Source organism: Desmodus rotundus, chromosome 5 (genome assembly GCF_022682495.2).
Source record: "Desmodus rotundus isolate HL8 chromosome 5, HLdesRot8A.1, whole genome shotgun sequence".
NCBI lineage: Eukaryota > Metazoa > Chordata > Mammalia > Chiroptera > Phyllostomidae > Desmodus > Desmodus rotundus.
The window spans coordinates 83956097-83980933 of record NC_071391.1 but is presented as its reverse complement, the minus strand read 5'-3'; the positions used below and the strand labels follow the sequence as shown (position 1 = coordinate 83980933).

The 24837-nt window shown below is 42.8% G+C and overlaps 1 protein-coding gene across 8 annotated transcripts in view; it reads right to left on the bottom strand.

Annotated features, from left to right (window-relative positions):
• TTC12 (tetratricopeptide repeat domain 12) overlaps positions 1–23886 on the bottom strand; it is a 53038-nt gene extending 29152 nt beyond the window's left edge. For 4 of the 8 annotated variants that reach the window (XM_071221490.1, XM_071221484.1, XM_071221489.1 and 1 more), the window contains exons 1-8: positions 23828–23886; positions 22161–22233; positions 13690–13853; positions 13104–13125; positions 12285–12362; positions 11321–11442; positions 6876–6935; positions 1888–1959 (exon numbers count right to left, since the gene is read on the bottom strand). In XM_071221490.1, coding sequence (XP_071077591.1) covers positions 1888–1959; positions 6876–6935; positions 11321–11442; positions 12285–12362; positions 13104–13125; positions 13690–13853; positions 22161–22218 — 576 coding nt within the window. In that variant the 5' untranslated portion in view covers positions 22219–22233; positions 23828–23886. Of the gene's footprint in view, positions 1–1887; positions 1960–6875; positions 6936–11320; positions 11443–12284; positions 12363–13103; positions 13126–13689; positions 13854–22160; positions 22234–22439; positions 22531–23274; positions 23551–23827 lie in introns of those variants that run through there. The other 4 variants (XM_071221485.1, XM_071221486.1, XM_071221487.1 and 1 more) reach the window with 4 other exon arrangements.
• Positions 23887–24837: the final 951 nt, after the last annotated feature.

Genomic DNA, 24837 nt, shown 5'->3' with positions numbered 1-24837 from the left:
AGATATTCCATGCTCATGGATTGAAAGACTTAATATTGTTAAGATGGCAATACTCCCCAAATTGATCTGCAGGTTCAATGTAATCTCCATCAAAATTCCATCTGGTCTCTTTGTGGAAATTGACAAGCTGATCCTGAAATTTGTATGGTAACCAAGAAACCCAGAATAACTAAAACAATCTTGAAAAGGCAGAGCAAATTTAGAAGACTGTTACCCAATTCAATATTGACTGCGAAGCTCTAGGAGTCAAGACAATGTGGTATAGGTGTAAGACCACACATAGAGATCAATGGAACAAAATTGAGGGTCCAGAAATAAACTCATGCATTTATGATCAATTGATCTCTGACAAGGGTGCCAAAATCATTCAGTGGGAGACAGAATAGTCTTTTGAAGAAAAGGTGATGGGTGACTTGATATCCACATATAAAAATGTGAAGCTGGATCCCTTTCTTATACCATATACAAAAATTAACTCAAAGTGGATCAGAGATCTAAATTTAAGAGCTAAAACCATAAAACTTTTAGAAGAAAATAGAAGTAAATCTTAGATTAGCAATGACACCAAAAGCATAAGCATCCAAAGAAAAACACAGGTAATTTAGACTTCATCAAAATAAAAAATTTTGTCCCACTACAAATGATATCATCAAGAAAGTGAAAAGACAACACAAAAGTGGTAGAAATATTTGCAAATCATTTATGCAATAAGGGACTTGTATCCATAGTACAAATATGGCAGAGGATCTGAAGAGACAGTTCTCCAAAGAAGATATGCAAATGACCAACAAGCACATGAAAACATGCTCAACATCATTAGCAATTAGGGAAATGCAAAGCAAAGCAACAATGAGGCACCACTTCACACCCACTAGGACGGCTACAATCAAAATGACAGATAATAACAGGTGTTGTTATTTCTCCAGGATGTGGAGAAATTGGAACCATACACTGCTGGTAGGAATATAAAAGTGGTGCAGCCACATTGGAAAACACTGGGGCAGTTCCTCGAAAGGCTATAAACATAGAGTTATCATGTGACTCAGCAGACCTACTCCTCGGTATTGTAAATGTCCACATAAAAACTGGTACGTGGTTGTTCCTAATAGCCCCAAGTGGAAACAACCCAAGTGCTCATCAACTGATGGATAAATATGCGGCGCCTCCGTACAATGGGACATTATTCAGCAATAAAAGGAATGAAGTGCTGTGCGACAACATGGGTGAACATTACGCTATGTGGAAGGGGCCAGCCACAAAAAATTATACTGTATAATTCTACTGAGATGAAAAGTCTAGAATAGGCAAATGTATAGAGACAAAAGCATATTAGTGGTTGTCTAGGGTTGAGGTTGGGGTGGAGGGATGGGGAGTGACTGCTAACAGGTATAAGACTTTTGGGGGTAGTGACACAAATGTGCTAAAATTGATTGTAGTGATGGTTTCACAACTCTGTTAATATACTAAAAACTGGTGAATTGTATATTTCACATAGAAAAAGTATTTGGTATGTGAATTATATTTCAATAAAGCTGCTGTTATCAATATATAATACCTTGGTGTGAATATATACCTGCACCAATGATTACTTTTGGGCGATGAGATTCCAAGTAAATTTTGTTTTCACCTTTTTGCTTTGTCTTTTCTCTTAAGGAATGCTTCTCCCAGGGCTCTGCGAACACTGGTAGAAGATACTGCAGAGTGGTTTCTACAGCAGGTGGGACTGCACTGGATGACCCTTAACATCCTTCCCAACTCTAATATCTAAAGATTTGCCCTGGAAAATACTACAAGGTGGATTAATATCTAATCAACTTGGAGGAGAGACAACCTGAAGCACAGCTCTGATTGGTCAAACATGCCACTTACATTCCTTTACACACTTACCACACTGTAGTTCTTTAGAGCCAGGTGGGCTTTTCCCATGTGGAAATATGCTTTTGTGCATTTTTCATCACACTGCATAAAAGAGAATGACCAATTAGACATTTCAGATGATTGGGAGTCACCAGCACTTCCCTAACTGCCTAGTTAATAGAGTGAAGGACAAACTTTGTTCTCAGGACAGTTCCTAGAGGTGACGACTAAGACTTTTCCATGCATCTGTGTCTAGATTAACTGATGTCTTCAAGGAGCCCGGACACACAAGAAGGCTCTCTATCAAGCTGATTAACGATACTTGTCAGTTTTCCTTCCCATTTAATGACAGGAAAGAGGAACCCTTAGTTTAGAAGACCTCTTGACCTTGGCAGGACATAAGAATTACCTGAGATGCTTATAAAACTTCTGACAGCCAGGCTGAACCCCACACCAATTAACTTGTACTTTGGGGTAGGGCCCAGGCATCAATATTTTTTGAACTCTCCAGGTGATTTAAATATGCAGCCAAGTTTGAGAACCACTGCTTTATTAGAAGACAGTACAATTTATTCTGGGCAAATACTATTACATCTCAGTAGGCCTGGGAAGTCCCTCCCCTGAAATAAACTACAACATATATACTGGAAGCTTATACTCTTATTTAAGGTCAGGAGGGGTGCCTTCAAAGGGCAGGACTGAAACCTAGAGCCGAGGCTAAATCATGTGTACAGGGGCTCTGCACCTGCCTGCTCCTAACTATTGTAACTCCAGAGGGAACAACTAGCCCAGAAACACAAACTACAATTTAAAACATCCAATTAAGTAATTGAATCCCTTTTAGGTGCAAGGTATTGTGCTGAGTCAGAAGCCATTCAGAGGTTTCGATTTAAAGAGGTTAAGAGTGAAGCTCATGAGTCTAAAAAGCCCTGGGTGAAGCCCTGGCGTGGCTCTCACCAGAAGTGGGATGCTGGCCAGGCTGCCTGACTCTCCTGATGCTCATATTCTTCATGTGGAAAGTGAAGATAATTATAGTATCTCTCTCCCTCTCCGGCTGTTGTGAGGAAGAAACACTTGTAAAACATTAGTGCAGTGTTGGCAACATGCTATCAATGGTTGTTGCTGCAGTAACAAGAGCAATCCATTTCAGAACCAAAAACAATGTAAAGAAAAGCTGAATAACAATAGAAGAAGTTGCAATAATTGTTATTGGAGAGCCCTTCATAGATGCATGAATTTTCTTAAGTATCATTTCCTGATTTGCCGCTACGTGAATGGCAGTATAATAGAAATGATGGTGTGTTAGTGTTTAGTCCTTCCCATAGGGTTCAAATACATTACTTCATACAAACCTTATAACAACTCTACAAAGTACAGTTATTATCCCAACTTTACAGATGAGGAAACTAAAGATTAGAGAAGCTCGAGGTCATATAGATGCTAAGTTAAAGAGCTAGGATTTAAAATCTGGCCACTTGATTCCAGGCCCCAAAGGCTTAAAAATTACACAAAATCTCCTTCAGAAAAGCGCTATAGCAGTTCAGTAGAAGGAAGTATACTCTGAAGAAATATAGCCTAACAAAGGGCATACAAAGGGGAGGCATCAGAGCTGGATCTTGAATGACATGGAGGTAAAAAGAGAAGGATGAAGGGAGAATGGGGTGAGCAAGGTCCAGAGGTCGAAGAGGGCAAAGGGCTTCAGTGGACAGTCCAGAACAAGGAGCAGATGTGAGGCACAGGGAAGATCGGGCTGGAAGGGGTGAGCTAGACAGTGTGCCCACGTGGAGGCCTTGAATACCAGGCTAGAGGAGGATGTAATCCATGGCCGTGGGTAGGAAAATTGGTCTGGAGGCAGTGTGCAGAACTGACTAGAGAAGGAAAAGACAGAGAGATAAGGGAGGAGACCAAATAATCACTTCAAATGAGGCACTAACAAGTGATGTTCTAGCGACCCTGGGAGTGAAAGGAAAGTGCAGATGCCAGAGCTCTGTCAAAGAAAGAATTGAGTAGCATCAACTAACCATAAACGATACAGGGGAAGGATGACTTCAAGTCAAAAGTTTAGAGTTCAGATGCCTGGAAGACATCATGTGCCATTAGCAGAAAGAGGTAGGTCAGGCGAGGTTGGGTGAGAAGATGAAGAGTTTATTTCAGATGATGCCCAGACACACAGATGAAAACCTGCAGCCCTGCGGAAGTAGGTCTGAGAGCCATTTGCAGAGATGAGAGTTGAGCCCATGAGAGAAACAAGAGTTTTGAGGGAGAAACTGCAGAGAGAAGAAAGGCAGGGAGCCGAGGACTGAACCCTGGAGACTTCACAGAGTAGGGAATAGAGGAAGTGGGAAAGGCATGGCCAAGGGAAAAGAGAGAACTGTTGTACTGCAGCTCATGAGAGCCCAAGTTTGCAGAAGCAGGTCACAGTGGGGGAAAAGCAGCCCGGCCCCCGAGCACCGGGGCCTGGTCCTGCCTTCTGTGGTTCTCTGCCACCGGGTGTCGTTGCAACTACCTTCCTTAGGCACTGAGACAGAGGGTTGCTAACAGATTTTTTCCCCTTTTCTTCTCTGATTATGTGCTGACCCACACCAGGATTATCTCAGGTGAATCCCATCCCCCCTTAAACGGAATCCTGCCTTCAGAAGTTGTGTTTTATTGTGCAGGAAGTGTTGTGCTAAGAAAGTGACCGACCCCAATAGAAACCAGCTTTGCTGCCTTACCTTCCCTGACAAATACCATCACATGGGCTTGTCTCTGCCAATTCCCAAGTGTCGAAAATGTTAAATTGGCATGAAAGTACTAATGCTATTAATAATGGAGTGCCATGGACATTCACTATTGGTATATTACTTTTAAGGAGAGTGAAACTTTTTAATTCACAGCTTTGATGTAGAGCCAACCAATATCAGCTTTTAGAACTGCTTACATATTTTTTTCCCTTCTTCCAAGTGTTTACCCAAACATCTTCAACCGGGAGCCTCGCTGGGCATTTAACAAGGTTGGCTGCTGAGTGTCAGCGTTTTTTAATGTCGGCTCTGTTGGGCCTGCTTTTCCTGGGTTTCACTGTTAATTACATTGTGTTTCCATTAACACTTGGGAACAGACCAGTGTGCTATCCTGAATCAGCATGATGGTGTGATGGTGTGATGTCCTCTTTGGTCCTTTTCAGATCGGAAAAGATACCCCTAGAAGCCCCAAGAGGTGATTTCATTTCTTCCTCAGAAGGGAATGAGACCACCACCCAGGGGCTGTGGGGTGTAAGGTTTCGGTGAAGAGGCTGTTTGAGTAGATGGTTCAGAGCACCAGCTTACTGTTAGACCAACATCAGCCATGTGATCCCGCACAGGGCACTTAATTAACCTCCGAGGCTAGGCTTCCTTGTCAGAAAAATAAAGATAACAGCGGTATTGAACATAATAGAGTAGAATGATGTGAGGCTCAAACAAGATGGCCCATGGCCAACAAGCAGCAAATGGTGGTCTCTGCTGTTATTGCTGGGGCCACTGAGGAAAATGTCATTGTCCCTCTCTTCTCTTACAGAGAATGGCAGAAAAAGAGATCGTGACCGAATAAAGTGATAAAGCAGGTTAGTAGATCTACGCTGGAGCTGTGAAGACCCCATGCTTTCTTCAGCTTTGGGCAGTTCCTGCAACGTAAAGACTGCGATGATACCATGGGACAAGATTCGCTGCATACGTTCTAAGGGATAAAGAAATCAAGCATGCCAGATGGCAGCATTGGATGATCCTATTGTTTCATAACCAGGACTGGCAAAGGTGAATTTCTAACTCACTTGTTTTCCTGGCTTACCCTCCTAATAAAAAATAAGGAGGCGGATGTGGCCAAAATGCTGCTGTCAGAATGTGCTGTGGTCTGGAGCCACGCGCTCCTTTGGCTGGGGTAGGTGTGCCACACTGCGGAATCAAGTCACAGGAGAAATCTGGTATGTTCCTGGCACTTCAATTTTGCTTGATTATGTTATTTAAAATAATATGAATATGTTAAGACAAGCAGATAAATTTTATAGAGTGCAATGCAAAATTCACAAGGCGTTTTAAGATAAAACACATGTCTAAAAAGAAATCTCATGCTCTCTGCTTCTACACCCTCCAGGGGCTCACACTGGTGCTGTTAACAGCTCTTTGGTGAGGAAGTGTGAGAAGCACTGCTTTTGTTTTTGTTTTTGTTTTTGTTTTCAGTTAAGGGCCCTATGACAGAGTAATATAGGGAACGTGGATTAAGGGCTATTTAAATATTTAGGCATCAGTGGGGTGGAGGGATGGGGAGAAAATGCAGACAATTGTAACTGAATAAAATTTTTTAAAAATTAAATAAATAAATAAATAAATAAACATTTAGGCATCTGAAAAAATGTTCCTAAGAAGTGATCATGAATTTCTTTTTAAAAAACTCTTGTAATATTTCCACCAACAGTTCTTATTTGTCCCCACCTTGAATGTCTAATTTGGAAAATTTCAGTCACTTTAGTAAATACAAAGCACAATATTATGCTATCTGCCTGAGGCCTGACTAATATCCAGGCTGACCAACAGGAATTCTTTCTTCTGCAAGAATTCTGTGGCATCCTCTACAAATAGGGGGTGCTATATTACATCTCCAAGTTATTAGAGATGGAGGGGAAAAGCACAAACTGATGAGGAAGAATGATCTTGCAGAAACAGGCTCCCATTGGCTCTTGAAAGAGAAGGAGGCATTACCACTATCACAGGAAGCAAAGTTCTGATAACACAATAGCAAAGGATAAGCTGTTGCAACATGAAAAACCAATATTAACAGCAGCTTCTCTGGAGTACTAAGAAGCATATATTTTATGTATATTATCATAACCCTCAAACAATTCTATTCTATCCATTTTACTGATAAAGAATCGAGGCTCTGCATGTAGTGCCTATACCCTTTCCCACCACGATACATCAGCAGCTCCTTTCTATTCACTTCCGGACTAAAGCATCTGGCCCGAGCAAGCGCAGCTCCATCGTGTGGAAGAGGAAATACCTTCTCACCTTCAGAGCCCAGTCACAATCCACTACTGCCTTCTGGTAGTCCCCAAGTTTTATGTAGGCCTGTAATGACACAAACAGCTGATATGCACATACAACTCAGTAGCAAGCAGTCTTTATTTAACACAGAAAGCAGTCCTATGGTGATGAGAAGTAACTCGTCCCTTCCAGTATCAGTCAGGGTCCCAGCGGGTCACAGATAGCATACTCATGCTCAGGTAACGAGGAAAGTTTAATAAAGGGACTATTTACAAGGTGAGGGAAGGGCTTAGGAAAACCAGCAGGAATGTACCAGGGCTAGCAACAGTGAACAGCAATCAACATTGGTAGAACTGCAGGGGCAGGAGGAGGAGCAATGAACAAAATAGGAGAGGGCAGCTTTGTGACAAGTGCTGCCTAATGGGGGCTGTGGCCTTTATTACAGCCAAAGCTGGGAGAGTAAATACCCCAATGTCACTGTCCTCCTTCCTTCTGACCTCATTGGCTGAACCCAAATGGAAGCTATAGAGCAGGGAAGTTAAAGGGGCCAGTCCACAGAGTTCATTCCTCAGGGCACAGAACAGGGCAGAGCAGGATCTAGAGCAGTAAAAGATAATACACAGCACACTAAACATGTCTACAAAGGAGAGCTATCTTCTAGAGTCTGTGCCTCTGTGAATATTCTAGGAGGAAACCAAATGATAAAGGGAATAAAAATATAATAACAAGTGTTGGCAATAATGTAAGAAAACTGGAGCCCTCATACACAGCTAGTGGGAATGTAAGATGATGCAACCATTTTGGAAGACACCAGTTCCTCACAAGATGAAAGGTTACCTATTGTACCAGTTAGGTGCAGTCACCTTATGATCTAGCAGTGCTCCTCCTGGGTATATACCCAAGAGGACTGTAAACATATGTTCACAAAAAAACTAGTCCACCAATGTTAACAGCAGTATTCGTCAAGAAGTAGAAACAATCCAAATACCCATCAACTGATGGATGGGTAAATACAATGTGGTATACCCAATACAATAGTATATTATTCAGAAATAAAAAGGAATGAAGTACTGATACGCATTACAACATGGATGAACCTTGAAACAATTATGTTAAATAAAAGAAGCCAGACACAATAGGTAAAATATTATGTGATTTCACTTATATAAAATGTCCAGAATTAGCAGATGTACCGGGATAGAAGGTGCAGCCAGTCCTCGAATAACATAATTTTGTTCAGTGTCACTTTGTTATTATATTGGTGAGATGCCATAGGAACTTAAGTTGTTTACATCAATTACCCTATGGTAAACTGGTTTCATTATACATCATTTTGCTTAAAGTTGCAGAAACTGGACATACTGTAGAGTAGTAGTTGCCTAGGGCTAGGAGTGGGGTTGGGGGAAACTGCTTAAAGGGTTTCTTTCTGGGATTATGAAAATGTTGAGTGTGGCAAAGGAACACACTAAACATCACTGAACTGTGTATTTTAAATGGGTGAATTGTGTGATGACTGAATTTCAGTAAGGATGTTACCAAAAAAAGGTAAAATTTATCTTTTCTCATAAGCACAGCAAGAAGAAAGGATACAAGAAATGAGCTGACATTTAAGAGTTAGACCATCACCACGAGCTGTTGGTGCTCTTGGGACCCCCTAGAATTGGGGAAAATCTGGAAAATCAAGAACTGACTCAGAATTCTGTGATCCACTCAAACTAAATCAAACTTAGTTCACTTAGAGTTTCAAAGAATTAGTAACGTGTAAACAAGTGAAAGGCTGCGAACAGCAAGCACAACGGCTACTGTGCCCTCTGCATTAATTATTGGACACACCAGGTCAATAAATTTTTACCAAGTTTTACTAAGGAGACTTTAAGTGCTCTTCTTTTGGAAAGCTCCTTAAAAGTAGCAGTGATCACCCTGTAATAAGAAAGGAAAGCCAGGTGCCAGGAGAAAAAGTGATTTTCCAGAGTCCTGTCAGTGACCACCAGCTCAGCCAATACTCCAGGTAGGTGTGCCCATAATCAGAACTGTCCCTGGGCACTGTCACATTCCTATCAATAAATCTGACGAGGTATTTCCATGGTCAAGCCAATTAAGGAGTCAGTATTATAACTCATAGGAATGCCAGCATTCAACCCAAGTGAGGAGGGAACAGGCAATAGCCAGCTAGTGAACTCCTGCAGTGCACCTCCTTGCATCCCTAGAAAAGAAGCTGCTACGTAGTGCTTTCATTAACTTGGATTCTGTACTAATTGAAGTGGACAACTTCGAGCTCTCTGTTCTATAAAGAACCACCCTTTCCTCCAGGGCTAGGGGCTGCATTCGAAAGTCAGAGGATGTGAGAGGTAAGCTAGCATCCTTCTAGACAACTGTAGCCAAGATTTCATGACATTGCTATTCGGGATACACGCAGACTCTGAAAAGGTTTAAATGGACTTAAACAATTTCTCTACCACCTTTTTTTTCTTTTGTTCTTTTTAAAGCCTGAATTCAACACCCTGTAACTTCCCCATTCTCTTTTGCTTTTCCACATTTCAAGAACTACTTTTTCCAAGTGATTTATCTAAATTACACCAGCCATCTATTGATCATAACATTAGCTCCAGGGGAGAAACAAAGTGACGAAAGGGCAGGTTTTCTTTCCAGCAAGAAGAAACAGTCTATTCACAGGGTCCTCATTAAGTGTTTCCGAACACTGCACGCAAACAGGGAGGCATTTTAAAAATAGTCAATGATTTAAATGACTCGTAACACCAGGCAGCACATTTTGCATTTGTCTCCAAATAAGCTTTCTCTGGGGAAGCTGGGAGGAACTGCCTCCCCCAGAGCTTTCATTGCTTTTACTTATTTTTATCTATAGTCATTCTTGATGTGATTCTCCAGAACTAATCAAAGTGCTGTTTCAACTTGAGTGCAGTAAAAATTTAACTAATTTAGATAAACCAGGTAGTCTAATTTATAGATCATCTGAATTAGATGTGTTTGAATTACATAATATTTGAAAAGCAATTCAATTTTACTGCTTTCAAATAATTTTAGAGTAACAGGACTGAACAAGAATCAGTAAGTAAATGTTTCAGTGATAGAGCGGCACTTTATTATTGATGCCTTTAGTGATAAACAGAAAGGAACTGTGATTACTGATAAATTTAGTGATAAGTAAAAAGGAACTATAATTATACTAATTGTTTGTGTTTAAGTGTTTCTTCTGAAGCGTCAACAGAAACTTAAATCCCAAATGGACTTCCTGTGCACCCAGTGTTACATAACTTAACAGGGATTTACAGAACATCTGCTTCACAAGAATTAGGGGAAAGGCATGTGGCAGTCTTTGCCCTCAAAAAGTTTATGATCTTGTTAGGGTGGTAAAGTGTACAGTGCTAAATCAATCTTTGGCCATTTTGTTGACCAATTGCTTCTTTATAACAATTTTTCTCCACAAACTGGCCGTGGTTAAGTGACATCTCAACTCTAGTCTAACTTCGGCTGCTGAACTAATGAGGTAATACCGAGCTTGGGTGCATCTACCATTAAACTGCAGTCACTTCCCAAACTTTTTGGCCTCCTAAGGCCTCAACATACCACAGCAGGACATTCTTAACGTTGAGCTACAGAAATTGGGGCTGACGAGGGCTCTTCCTCTTGTAAACGGCCCCCTCAGACAGGTCCTGCTGACACATACTGACCATCAGATAATCACATCCACGAACCTGACCACTTCCCAGGCCTGAGCAACGGAGTTCTACCACACACAAACTCAAGTACTCGTCAAAGGTAATGCCACAGGTGACATTTTTGTTCAGCTGAGAACTATCAACCTTGTCCCTTCAATTAAGTAGTAAATAATAAACATCTGGGTGATAGTTTTTACCTCGCATTTCAGGAAACTGAGCTCACCTGTGATAAAAAACTGAGGCATCAGGGGTTTTAGAAACTCAAAACGGGCTCTAGGCTATCAGCTCCCCAGTCTACCCCAGCTGCAGAATCTTAATCAAAGAGGGAACAAGACAATGAGTAAGAAAATTAACAGAAGAGGAGCCCTCAGAAGTTCAGATTACCGCCAGAAAGGAGGCTGGACAAATCCAATGGTGGCAGAATCCCAAGCAAGGTCTCATAGGTCATTTCATTCCATTAGTTTTCTCCTTTATACACATGGAAAAGTGCCTGGTTACCATCAGTGATGCACTGGTGCTGACTTACACTAAGGAGAGAACTGACTATGCGTAGCTCTTCCCACGTCCTCCTTTGAAGATTTCAAGTTGGTAACTTGAAATTGGACCATGGTGAGAGTATTTACCCCACGGAAATTGGCAAATGCTCCATACAAACCGGGTCCCCCCACACTCCAACCAAAGCTAGTTATTGTCACACCACCGGTACCATCTGGTCTCATCTTTCTCTGCTTCTCAAGTTTAGGGGCTCTGTTCCCTGAGAAAACCCTGTGGACACATTCTCAGCTCACTGACCTGGGCTCGGTTGGTGTACAGCACTTTCATGTCCTTCAGCTTCTCCAAACCCTCACTGTAGCAGAGGATGGCCGTCTCATAATTGCCTCGGACAAAGGCTTCATTCCCCTTTTCTTTTAGGGCTATGAGAATAAGGGTTATACAGGTGAGCTCTCCCCACTCAGTAGAAAATTCTTTCAGACTTCATTCCCCTGATCTTCCAACCCTACTTTGAAGGCCATAGCTTGCATCAACCCAAATGGGACTTTTCACTCATTTCTCTCTGCAGATATGTCAGGATTGGTTACTTTTAGGATTTTTTCCTCCAAATTCACCCCAAGTCTTCTAAGCTGCTTCTCAGAAAAAGTAAATGTTTTCTGCCTCAAGGCTGAGAACCACAGAGCCACAAGTTTGCCACAGAGACCAAGTCTACAGAGTTAATGTCTCACAAAAAGGGTCAAACAACTAATTGTCTAGCAAATACGGTATCATTCAGATCTGTAGCTCACATGCCCCCCGGATAGCATAAAAATTAATGCTGAAAGCCTTCTCTGCCATGTATGTTGCCTGCCACATACATAACCCGTCTTTCTTTTCATTTCTCCTTTCCCTTCTCACATCTTTGTTTCCTTGTTTCCTTTTTCTTTTTCACTTCTTCATCTATGCCTCAGGCTAGGCAGTGGTTCCTTATTCCCATCCCTCCCTAAGCTCCAAATATCATTTGGTACTGCTCAATCAGACCTGCTAAGTCCACCCATATGCTTTAGAAAGAGGCTGGACTATAGAGGCTGACTGACAGCTCTGTCCTGTGCCCTGTTCATTACATCAGGGACAGGTGGTTTCCACCTGGCCAGGTCCCACTGCCTAGGCCCGCCATGAACCCACCCACAGGAATCTTGATGTCCTCAAACATCTGTAGAAAGGCTCGTGTGCTCGTTCTAGCACCAATCATCCCAGCTATTGAAAAGTGAAGACTGACAATTACCATCTGCTAAGACTCTGTTTTCCCTTCTTCTCTTGGCACGCTCCTTTGCATCCTTCTCCACAGATGCCAAGAAGGCCTCTGCCAGAAGTCAAAAAGAAAAATCCAATACTAAAATCAGTTCTGTGTCTCATATTCAGAAGAAAGCCACTTTAAAGCTTTAGAGCCACCCTTCTCACGCACACATGCAGGTACACTACACAGACACACACACACGCCTAAAGTGACATCTTAGTTTGACATGGTAATCTGTGTGATATTATTATACATGATGGCTATGTCTGTGTTTTAAATTTGAATTACACTTTTAAAAAGAGTTTTTCCCTGAAGACTGACTTTTTGTTCCATTTGGCACAATGAGCTTTTGAGCCAAGCAACACAGAAACTATTTGGATCCCTTGAGCAGCTAAGAGTACACTGGAAGATTCAGAATAACTGAATTCAGTTTACACAAAAGACCGGCCAAGAGAAAAGAGAGAAAAACCTCCAAGGGCTGTTCCCTCTGACAACCAACAACAGAACTGGGTCATCAGTAGGTTTTTGTTTATGGGTTGTTGTAAACCCAGAGGCTATAATGTGAGGGTCTTGGCTAAGCACTGATCCTGACCAGGCCGGGCCGCTCAGCTGGTCAGAGTGTCTTCCTGATATGCCAAGGTTGTGGGTTTGATCCTCAGTCAGGGCTCATACAATAAGCAACCAAGGAATGTATGAATGGGTGGAGCAAATCAATTTCTCTCTCTCTGCCTAAAATCAATAAATTAAAACAAACAAACACTGATCCTAAAAAATAATGCACTTTGGGAAGAGCGATGCTGTCCTTACCTGAGTTTATTTCATCTGCATTCTGCAGGGCACATAGGTTATCATAAAAACAAAGAAACAAATTTCAGAAACAACTCTGATTTATAAGTATACAAACCAAGAAGGCATCAATTACATGTGGGGAGGAGAATCATTTCTTTAACCATCACCTACTGAAGGACCCAAAATTCAGAGGAACTGCTTCAAATTGGGAGATCTGACTATGGGCACCACTGTCATGGGACTAAGTCTGAAGAAACTGGGGTGACCAGATCAAGGGACCCTGGCTGTGACTGTATGGGTTGGAAATATAAGTTAGTAGAATATACCCTAAAAGTATAGCTTAAATATGGTCACACCCTTAGGGGTTGGAGAGGCCAAATTATCATGAAACAAACTCAAATAGTTGTTTGAAGATGACTCAGAGGAGCAAGAAAAAAAAATCAGAGTTTATATTTCCTTGTGGAAAATAAACCTAGTTAATCTAAAAAAATCAAAAGTATTTCAGCCTCACCAGACAGTCTGAGATTAAACTACTACTTCTCTGCTTCAGGGCAGACCCCCTCACTGCATCTATTTAGGTAAGTTCGCAATAGGAAAAGGGAACCTTCTCAGGAGCTTGTGGAGGACTGATCATGGTCTTGTTCAAGGTGGTCCTGCATTCGTCCTCCTCTGGGTCTTCCTCTGTGAGTAGCAGTCTCTTTTCTGTCTTGAGGATAGCTTTCTCTTGTACAGCTGGGTCATCAGAATTCATCTCCTGGATTAAAGTGGCTAGAGAACAAGTCAGACATGATAATTCAAACAAGGTCTTCAGTAGGAAAAGACTATTCACCGGAAAGAACAGTGTACAGCATGCATAGGAAAGAACTTTTATTTTTCCAGTTTTATTGAGATATAATTGACATGTAACAGTGTGTAACTTTAAGGTATACACTGTACAACAATGATTTGATACATATTGGGAAATGATTCCCACAATAAGGTTACTTAATACATCCATCTCCTCAAATAATTACTGTGTGTATGTGTGGTGAGAACATTTGAGATCTACTTTCCTAGTAAGTTCCAACTCCATCCTACAGTATTGTTAACTGTTGTACATTAGACCCCCAGAACATACTCATCTTATAACTGGAAATTTATAGCCTTCAACCAGCATCTCCCTGTTTCTTAAAGAAGGTTCTGAATAGAAAACAAAAATTAGAACAATTAGAACCAATGAGAAGAAATTAAGAACAGGATTTGTTTTGCTTAGAAAAAGCTGCAGGAGAATTTAACCATGACCTTCAAGGAACAGAATTTTAAGCCACTTATTTAATTCAACAAAATTTATGGAGAACTCACTATGAATTAGGTATTATGCAGGATGCTATAGATAACAATGATGAATACAAAAGGTTCTTATTTTTAAAGAGCTTAGTCTTCTGTGGGAGACAACAGGTAAATAAAGGCAGCTCTGAGACCATAAAACAACAGCCCTTAATTCTACCCTATCTGTCTTCACTTTACTGCACACCCAGCTTAGACCCCGTGGCACATCACTTGGCTACTGCCCTCCCTGCCAGACAAAACTCCAACTCTAAATAAATCCAACTCTCCACTTCTCTAGCCCTTTTTTAGGGGTGCTGAGTACTGATAAAGACAGAGGGATGCCTAGGGAAAGTGGTCTTAACTCAACTGGACTGCCAATGATGCTCAGCAATCCTGTGTTATCCCAGTAGAATTCTGACACCAACTTCCTTGTGTGTGCTTTTCCCACACCACCAAGCAATTCTCTGACACCAGCTGGATATCCTACAATTCAATTCAATTCTGACACTACCCACCTGGAGACAGCAGATTCCACAGATTAAGGACTCAGGCCCACAGGACCATAATGGAGGGATCAGGCCAAATCTCTGGAGAAGGCAGGTGGCAAAGAGAAAAGCCCAAGGTGGAACTGAAGATTAAAAGTGGCTTGCGCTCCCAATGAGGGAGGAGGCAGGAGGAAGATTACTCAGGCAGCAGGGCAGCTTGTGACTCGGCAGAGGGGAGCTTGTACAGAGTACGCATGACTGGAGACTCTGCCCCTTTATGCAACATGGCAGCCAGAAGAGGGGCAAAGGCAATTAGGGCCAACACTGGCCCACAGTGTTGGAAAGCTGAACACTCCCACTGGCTGCTGGAGCACATAGGATTCTGGAAGAGGACTTTTAAACAGAAGGCAGACAGAAGCCTCTCTCTTGCTTTGCCCCATACAGGCACACACTGGGACTGCTCAGGGCTTAGGCCCTACCTGGTTGGAAGCCAGCTCCCGGAGGCAGGGTCCCGCCCTGATATGCATACCTCACAAGGCTCCAGCCTTTGGGACACTAATGACCCAGTGCAGCACAGCACACAGGTCCTGGACTGCTTCTACTCTCTCGCCCTGAGAGCAGCACATGGAGGCATGAGCTGGTAAGTTCCTTGCAGATGGATCTTCCCCTGCATGACCACTTGGAGTGACTTGGCAGTGCACCCCAGAGCCAAAGGGGACTGCCATGTTCCCACACCCCTGCACTTCAGAGGCCAGTCAAAAGCCCAGGTTGTCACCTATGCTTCTGACCAAATAGCTATAGATTGGAAGTTCCCACACCTCCTCCTCTTGTTTGATTAATTTGCTAGAGTGACTTATAGAAGTCAGAGAAACATTTCACTTACTAGATTACCAGGAACAGCCAGATGGAAGAGATTCATAGGGTGAGAGATTCATGTGGTAGGAGGGTACAGAGCTTCCAAGCCCTCTGAGTGCTCCACCCTTCCCCAGTCTCCAGGTGTTCACATCTTAAAGGTCTCCAAACCCCACCCTTTAGGTTTTTATGGAAGTGTTACTAAATATTCATGATTGATCCAATCATTGGTCATTAGGAATCAATTCAACCTCGAGTCCTTCTCCCTTCCTCACAGAGTGGAACTTCTAACTCTCCAATCCCAGGGTTGGTTCCCCTGGCAACCAGGCCCACCCTTAGAATCCAAAAGTCACTTATTAACATAAGTTCAGGTGTGGCTGCAGGGGTTTGTTATGAATATCAAGATACTTTTATCTGTCTTATAATTTAGGAAATTACAAGGGTTTTAGAAGCTTTGTGCCAGGAACAGGGATGAAAAACAAATATGTATTTCTTATCACAAATCACAATATCACACCTGGTAAGTCATCATAGCATTCCCCCAAGGGCTTTAAAAATTGTCTCCAAACTAGACTTGACCACTTCAAACAGATGATCTTGCTTATTAATGCAGGGAGGAAAGAGATGCCATCAGAAAGCAACTCCAACTTCCTGCCAGTGAAACTACAATTTGCCTGTATCCACATCCATTTTCCTTCCTGCCACAAGGAAAAAGTATGCCTCCTGCCTACAACGGTAATCTCTCATCCAGTGCTCACGATACCATTACCCTGCTTTGCATGACCAGCAACCTTGCATCACCAATTAATTATGCCCTTCCCACAATACTTTCAACCTCTCCCATTCTACCAGCTTCTTCCCATTGGTATTTATACACTTTCAATGGCCCCCAAGGCCCTATCTCCTCCCCTTCACAACTAAACTATTTAAAGGCATTTTCCTGTTCTAATTTCTTCATTTTCCACTGGCTCATCAAGGTAATTTTTCATATTTTTATTTGTCAAATATCTCAGACAAACAGAAAACAGTATGATAGACATTTTTGTTTCCATACCATCTGTAAGTTAGTAAGTATCCTTCTCTAGCATGTTTTGATTTCTTTTTCAGCATGTTTGAATGCTTAATATATTTTGTGTCATTTAGCTTTTGCTTCATAACACACCAACCCAAAACTTAGTGCTTAAAGCAATTATCATTTATTTAGCTTTATTTAATTACCAATTCTCTAAGTCTGCAATTTGGGCTGGCCCTAGCTGGCCAGTTCTGGTTTCAGCTGGGCTCAGACATGCTCATGGCCAGCCATCAGTTATCTGAGTGACTCTCTCCTAAGAGTTGGCTGGCTGTTGGCTCCAGCAATGGAGGCAATGAGGCAAAGTGGGTTTCACCTTCTGGCAGGGGTGTCCAAGAGTATCAAGAAAACAAGCCCCATCACACACATACTTTTGAAGCTTCAACCTGTCTCATGTTTACAAACATCCCTTTGGCAAGTCACATTGCCAACCCAGATTCGAAAGATGGAGAAACAGACTCTACTCTTGATGGAAGAAAGGAATTTGTGACCATTGTTGCAGTGTACTAGGGTATTTGTGTATGTGTGTTACCAACACCAACAGATAGTCTGTCTGAACAGCTGGGAGTGGGCTGAGGGCAGGAAATAGGAAGGGCCACTAGGGGAGATGGAGCTAGGCAATGGGGATAAAACCTGGGCTCCTTGAGGCACTCGGGCGAGGTGTGCAGCTAGACAATACCTTTGCAAACTGCCCAGGGCCACGGCAAGTTGAGCTTTGCAGCACTTCCACACAGCACTAAGCATGCTCCCCTGCCACCAGCAAGATGGCAGCAGGAGGAAGTTCTTATACTGAGCATATTAAAGACTAGCAAGATAATTGAATAAGAGGGGAAAAAGCCTTCCTTCCCCCTTCAAGTACCAGATTGGCGGAGGACCTGGGGAAGGCAGGCACAAGAGCAATTAGAGGTTAAATGGTGGTGGGGGATGGTTCTGGAACAAATAGTCCTGTCAGTCTAACCAGGGGAAAGAAGGGATTGGTGGGGAGGTGGACTCACCCAAAGCATGCAAAAGTTTGGGAAGTCAGTTGGCCATTCTGAGAAAGCACTTGGTCTGTCCCACGCCCAAAACTAATATAAACCCAGGAGAACAAAGAAATCTCTCTCTTGCTCATGGCTCACTGCTCAGGATCTGCACTCAGGTGGTATGCTGGCCTGTTCTCTCCATTGGCCCTGTGACCTTGGCAGTTGCATGACCCACAGCCTCCAGGTGGGAGTCTCACTCTCTTGCTGACCTGGTGGAACGTTTGCTGGTGCCTTTGTGCACACTCTGGCCCAGGAGCATGGGACCTTCTGGCCCTAGAAGCTGCATGGGCAACGGTGGTGCTGGCTCCACATGAAGCCTCCAGGGGAAAGCCTGAAGGCAGACAGAAGCTGGGAACAAGCTAAGCTATCTGGATGGCCACTTAGCAGCTGCCTTGGGTTCCAAAGGACAGTTCTTTAATAAGAGCAGGAATTCTGGGCACTGCCTTTGGTTTTGGTCTTGCTTAAAATAGCTGGGTTTTGTCTGGGTTTTGTGGAAGAGATCAGCTTTGAGCTCCCTGGAGTTCCCCATTCTCCCAGAACATTCAGCATTAGAATAAAACCCTTTTCCCTTTTTCACCAGCCTCTGCCTCTAGAATTTGCCTTCTGGTGGTGGCAGGCAGCCAAACCTCACTTTGGTAACATTACTGGTCCAAAAGTTCATGGACCTGACACTTTAAAAGGCCAATATTCAAAATGTCAGAGTTTGGAGTAAGAAAAGGTTTACTGAGCGAGATGATACCCAGTTGGGAATGTAGCGGCCTTGCAGGTTCCTCAAATCCATCTTCCCCAAGCCCAAAGTTCAGGCTTCTTTTTAATCAACTGAAGGGAAACATGGGAGAGACAAAAGGTGACTGATGATCCCGGACATCTGGGCGCACACAGTGCAGCAATCCAAACAAGAGCACACAATCTCTAAATCTCTTTGTCCCCCGACGATCTGAGTCCAGCCTTGAGGCTCCTACGAATCTTTGATAAACAGACATTATTTTGTACTTATTTCCCCACCTCTTTAGGAGAAGTACTTTCTGGCAGGGGACTATTCTTCCGAAAACTCAAGTCTCAGGCAGAATTCCTCTAATGACTAGCACCCCTATAGCAAGAGCTATTTGCAAGGTCTTGGGTACAATGCAGGCATGAATTAAGACAGAGTCAGAGACTGAGCATTTCATTGTTACATATATGTGAGCATTTAATCATCTTAAATAAATGGTTTTATAAAATGTGCACTCTTTTGCAAGCTACAATAGTTCTAGTTGATGCATATATAGTAAATTATTTTATATACCATAGTTAATCCATTCTCTTACTGATGGACATCCAGTTTTTTTTATAATTTAATTTTTTGCTACAGGAAATAAATGCTAAATTGAATATCTGCATACATATTTCCTTTTGCACATATGTGACACATTCTTAGGATATGGCGGTATCAATTTTTACTCCTATAAGCAATCTGCGAGAATTCCCACTGCTCCACAGGCTTTCTTACCTTTGCTGTTGTCCAGCTTCCACACTGTTGCCACTCTCATGGACGGGAATATCTCATTAGTGTTTTCATTTGCATTTCCCAAAATATGATTGGGATTGAGCATCTTTTTATTAGTCTGTAGGCCGTTTGGATTTCCTTTTCTGCGAACTGCCTGCCCTATTCTTGGCCAATTTTCTATTGGGTTGTCTTTTTCTTACTATGATTTCTTTATATATTCTAAACTGATTATATGTATTTGCAAACATCTTGTCCTTGGGTATGCTTTGTCTTTTTGTTCTTCTTTAAGAATTGTTGAAGAGAATTTCTTTTTAATTTTAGTGTGTTAAGTGCACCAATGTTGTCCTTTATAATTTATGACTTTTGTGTATTTTAAGGTTACAAACGTACTATATTGCGCTAACTTCTAAAAGTTTTAAAATTTTGTTTTTCTCATTAAGGTATATTTAATACACCTGGAGCTGACTTTTGTGTAGGGCACCAGCACCATTTGTCGAGGAGCCCCTGCCTTCCCCACTGAAGTGTTGTGCCATCCCTGTTACATGCATGAATCTACATGTATGAATCTGCTCCAGTCTCTTCATTCCACTCTACTGGGCTACACAAATTTTCCAGTACCAAACTTCCAAGCATAATTACTATTGCCTTATAATAAACCTTGACCATCTGGTAGAAAGAGCTATCCTACCTTATTTTTCTGCAAAATTTGTCTTTTTTTTTAAATTTATATCTTGATTATCCTTAGCTCTTTGCTCTTCCATGTGAATTCTGGAATCAGCTTGTTAAATTCTAAACAAGACACTTCTAGGATTTTGATCTAAATTTTACTGAATGTAAAGAATAATGTCAGGAGAACCTTGATCTTGGATTTCTAGCTTCCAGAACTGTAAGAAAATATGCTGTACAGCAGCCCAAACAGACTAATACATCTTTCTAGACTGAGTTGAAGTTTCTCGCAGTTTGCAAGTCTCTCTTTGTATCGTACGTCACACTTGAAATCACTTGTTTAGTGTCTGTTTTCCCACTGGAATGTAGATACCATGAAGGAAGCTAATTCTTGTTTATTGTTACTGTGCTCTCCAGTGCTTAGCAATATTCAACACCTATCAAAAACCTAAGAAATGAATGTATAGAATCCATACACATAACTAACTGAATTATAAATGAAATGAAATTAGAAATTCAGTCCCTAAGTAGCACTAGCCACACTTCAAATGCTCAGTTGCCACGTGTGGCTACCAGTTGCCACGGTGGACAATGCAGGTTATATAGACAGCAGTTCTGTCATCACAGAAAGATCTATTGGGCAGTACCTGAAGGAACTCTGAGTAAGAACGAAAGTTAGGCAAAGGAAGATGGGGAGGCAGGGGGAATAACAAACACATCTTGCAGAGTATGAACCATCTGGGTATGTTTAGAGAACTAAAAGCATTTTGTTGCTTCACAAGTGTGAGTTAGAGAGCAGTGAGAGGTAAGGAGAGGTCATGGGAGGACTTAAGTCCTGATGAGAGCTTGAAAAGTATTGTGACTGTGGGGAGAATCCAAGCAGAGAAGTGTCTGGGTCAGATTTGCATTTTAGATACATTACTCTGTGGGGAGTGTAAACCTGGAGGCAGGAAAAACAATCAGAGGGTTGTTTAAATATTCTGAGTAGGAGAACCAGAACAAAGGGAGGGCTGGGGAGGAGGATGGAGCTGGAGAAAGAAGCCAAACTGGATGGCTGAATGACACTAGGACTGAGAGATGGGAGGAGTCCATTGTGACTTGTAAATTTCTGGAAGGTGGAGCCATCTACTGAGACCAGAGTGCAGGTGAAGGTAGGAGAAGCAGGCATTATTGGCAGGACAGAGGGGGGAGAGGTAACTCAATTTTGGAAGCATTAAGTTTACAGTGTTTGCGGTGGATACAGTGGATATGGCAGTCAGCTCAGAAAAGAGGGCTGGGTGGCCACTGAGATGTGAGGGTCATCAACGAACAGGTTAAAACCATATGGTTGGACAAGATCACCTGAAAAGAAAGATGAGCAGTGGGCCATGGCCAGAACTCCACAGAACAACATTTATGGATAGGGAGAGGAGAGGACCGTGATGAAAACAAAGAACAATTATAAATATATCATTTATCAAGTTACCCAAACTATTTTTTTAAACTGTTTTATTCTCTGGACCCATAGAACCTGCCAGAGCATTAATTTCAACATACGTCTATTGGATTTGTAAGGTTATTTGTTTGCTTGTTTCTAGCCTCAGATAAGCTCCCTGTAGTTTAAACAGGAATCGATGCTTGGGAATCTCCTGAATGTGGTCTATGGGATCAGAGTATGTCCTCTGAGATCCCACTGTCTTAGCTGAGTAAGGGGGTCTTCTTGTCTAGAGAAAGAGAGACAGGGGTATGCTAACCATGAGCCATCAACGTAATTCCATTGATCCTGAAAGAAAGACAACTGATTTTGCCTCTGCAGCTCAAACACAGAATGGTTCTACTCTAAACCAAGAGGGATCTGAGACTGATCAACAGGGCACCTGAATAATCTCAAATGGGACAGGTAGGCTCATTAGCTATGGGGAAACAGAAGCTCCTTTTAACCTGATTCTACAAGGAAGGTGACAAAATATGGCAAAGGCAAAATATGGCTGTCAGCCTGAACTCCAATAGAATGTTAACAACTTCTCTGGTACTGATTAACAGCCAGAAAATACTACACCAGGCTCTAATAACACTTGTTTCTCAATACAGTTTCTGTTTAATTTCAATTATATTTTTTTTCTTAAGAGTCATAAACTTGTCAGGCAAACCAGGAAATAACTTAACCTAAAGTAGAATTTAATTTGCTTATGATTCACTGGTACTTACTGATTTCATCCACATTTTTAAGAAATTTCTGCAAGTCTTTCTCTTGATCATCAGCCATTGTGAACCAGAATCCCTGAAGGAGGCAGCATAAATGATGAATATTAATAATAAAGAAACATTAAACAGAATTTGTCAGGCTCATTAGTCTTCTAAGACTAAGAGCCAAGTGACTATTTTTAAGACGGATTTGTGTTTATACACATGATGCATAGTAACAGCAGGGTGATCTATTTTACTGCTGCTAAGGCCAAGGAACCCTCATGTTTTTTGTGGTGATACCTCCAGAGAGCTGCCAGTCCTCTCTCCACTGGGGAAACCACTCTGCAAAATGGTCCTCCAAAGCCAACATCAGCCACTGTGTTTCAGGAACCTGGTGGGAAGGAGACCAGGAGGAGAGCAGTTGACAGGCCTCCAGAGGTACAGGAAGATGCTAATGCTTGATTTTGATCATGACAAACTGACTTAGCCAGAAGCTTGGGCCTGGCTGTGTAACAGGTAAACAGAGAGAGGACAATTTGCATCTAAATGTCCAAAACGGTGTGAAATATAACCTGGCTTGTTTCTGAGGAGTAGGGAGAAACTACAAATTGGCTGAAGGGATTAGAACTTGTGGTACCACGCAACAGTGTCTCTTATCTTCTCCAGGTAATTTAGATTTATTACCTCCCAGCTGTTTCAGTGAAAAAGTGCATGGTGTACCCAATGTTTCTAAAATGTTCACCCGCAGACCATAAAAATCATGCAAAAACTTATTAAATATAGATTCCTCAGCCTTAGCTCCAGAGCTCCTTGGTCACTGAACCTGAAATAGTACTCAGAAATTTATCATTGTAAACACTCTCCAGGTGATTCTGATTTACAAGTAGGTTTAGTAGTTTTATAATGCACCTGTAACTGGGAATTTGCAATCTGCCACAAACAAGATGTGAGTTACTTTATCTCTGAGTTCCACCAATTACAAGCTGTGAGACCTCAGCTAAAGCCACAACCTCTCTGAGCCTGAAGTCCTCATTCATTCTACGCAAATGTAATACAAAGGTCGAGGGCTATCCTGGTGTTAATTAAAAAGCTCCAGGCACGAACGCTCTGAGTGGTAGATGTGAAGCACCCTTACCTATAAAACAAGAGAGGGGATGAGTGGCTTAAATAAAAGATCGCTAGATTTCTTTCCAGCTCTACCGTGTTAGACCTCACGGAACCGAGGCCTAGTGAAGTGAGTTAACTTGCCCAAGGTGAAAAGGGGCAGAAGGAAGGCTCAGAACATCCACAGGCAGATGCCAGCCCCTCTGCTCCCAGGGCAGGGCTCGAAGGGCACGCACAGCCTGAAAAATGAGCCCACTATAGCACGAGGCCACGGCAAGGGGACTTGTCTGCCGCTCCACGTCTTAACTGCAGCCGCGGCCCCGGAGAGCTGTGCAGGAGGGAGCCCAGCACCAACTCCGTCCCAGAAACCCTTCCGGCCCGCGCAGAGGGGTGGGGCCAACGGCACCGTTGCTCGGCAACCTCTCCGTGGCGTCCAGTAGTACCCGAGCCCGCCTCGGAGGTCCCAGGCCTCAGACGGTACCGTCCCATATTCTGGGGCCCAAACCAGCGTTCTCTGTTAGGCTCGGACAGTCAGATCGTGACCAGGTCCCAAGACACACCCTGGGCCACCCCACTGCACTGACCTGAAGCGCTCAAGGTTGGACAGCAAATGGCGGCTGTGCGTCGTGCGGGGGGAGGGGGGGGTGCTGGGAGTGGCCGAGCACGTGGGGTCCGAGGAAGGCGTGGCCAGGGAGCATGAGGCTGGGGAGGGCGTGGCCCCGGCCTCGGGCCCGCTACCCTCCCCCTTTATTAGTTCCTGTGTGTGAGGCTAAATTCACTGCGAGCCGCGGGGGCCTCAGGATCCCCAGTGGGTACTCTGGAAAGGTGAGGAAGAAAAGGGGCTTTGAGTAACCCGCCCAAGACCCTAAATCTGCGCCAGGTTTTCGCCTCTTTTCTTACAAGAAGTGGAGGTGGGGGTAGGGAGTCTCCTTCTCTTTAGCTTAATACATCCCTGCCCTGCCCCAAATCGCCAGTGTATTCGTAGACAGGTTTGGGTGAGAAGCCAGCTTTGCTTATTAGTAAATGTGAGACTTTCGGAGAGTTATGTAACCTCTCATCTTTAGTTTTCTCATCGGTATCCAGGGAATCAGGATTTAGAGCAGAATGAGATGTTAAACACCTCGCACTTTGAATACATGCACCCATCCTTAAAGAGATTCCAGTCTATTTTTTTAAAACAAAAATTCAGTATTATGCGCTGAATTAAAAAGAGAGGAAAGTAGGTTTAGGGGAAAGTCTCAGTTTGAGCTTAAGCTGATGTTAAAAAACACTTGGGACTTCTGGAAAATTTGTGAGTGCTTTGTAGAAACCTGTTTTGTAGTGACTGAGGAGTCCCTGGGGATAGAACTAACCATGAGGGGAGAGGAGGCCAGGCATGGGACCCCTCTAGATCCAACTAGCTGGACTAGGGTGTCCAGCTAGATCCAACACTTATTTTAAGTATAGCCTGTTGACTCTGTCACGTGGCCTAGGCCCTGTAAGATAAATGCCTGAGCCCTGTGGAGAATAGGGCCGGTTGACTGAAGTCTTTACAAGGTATTGATACACACACATTCCTGTCTGGGTATTTGGCCTTCTGACATTTTAAAGTGGT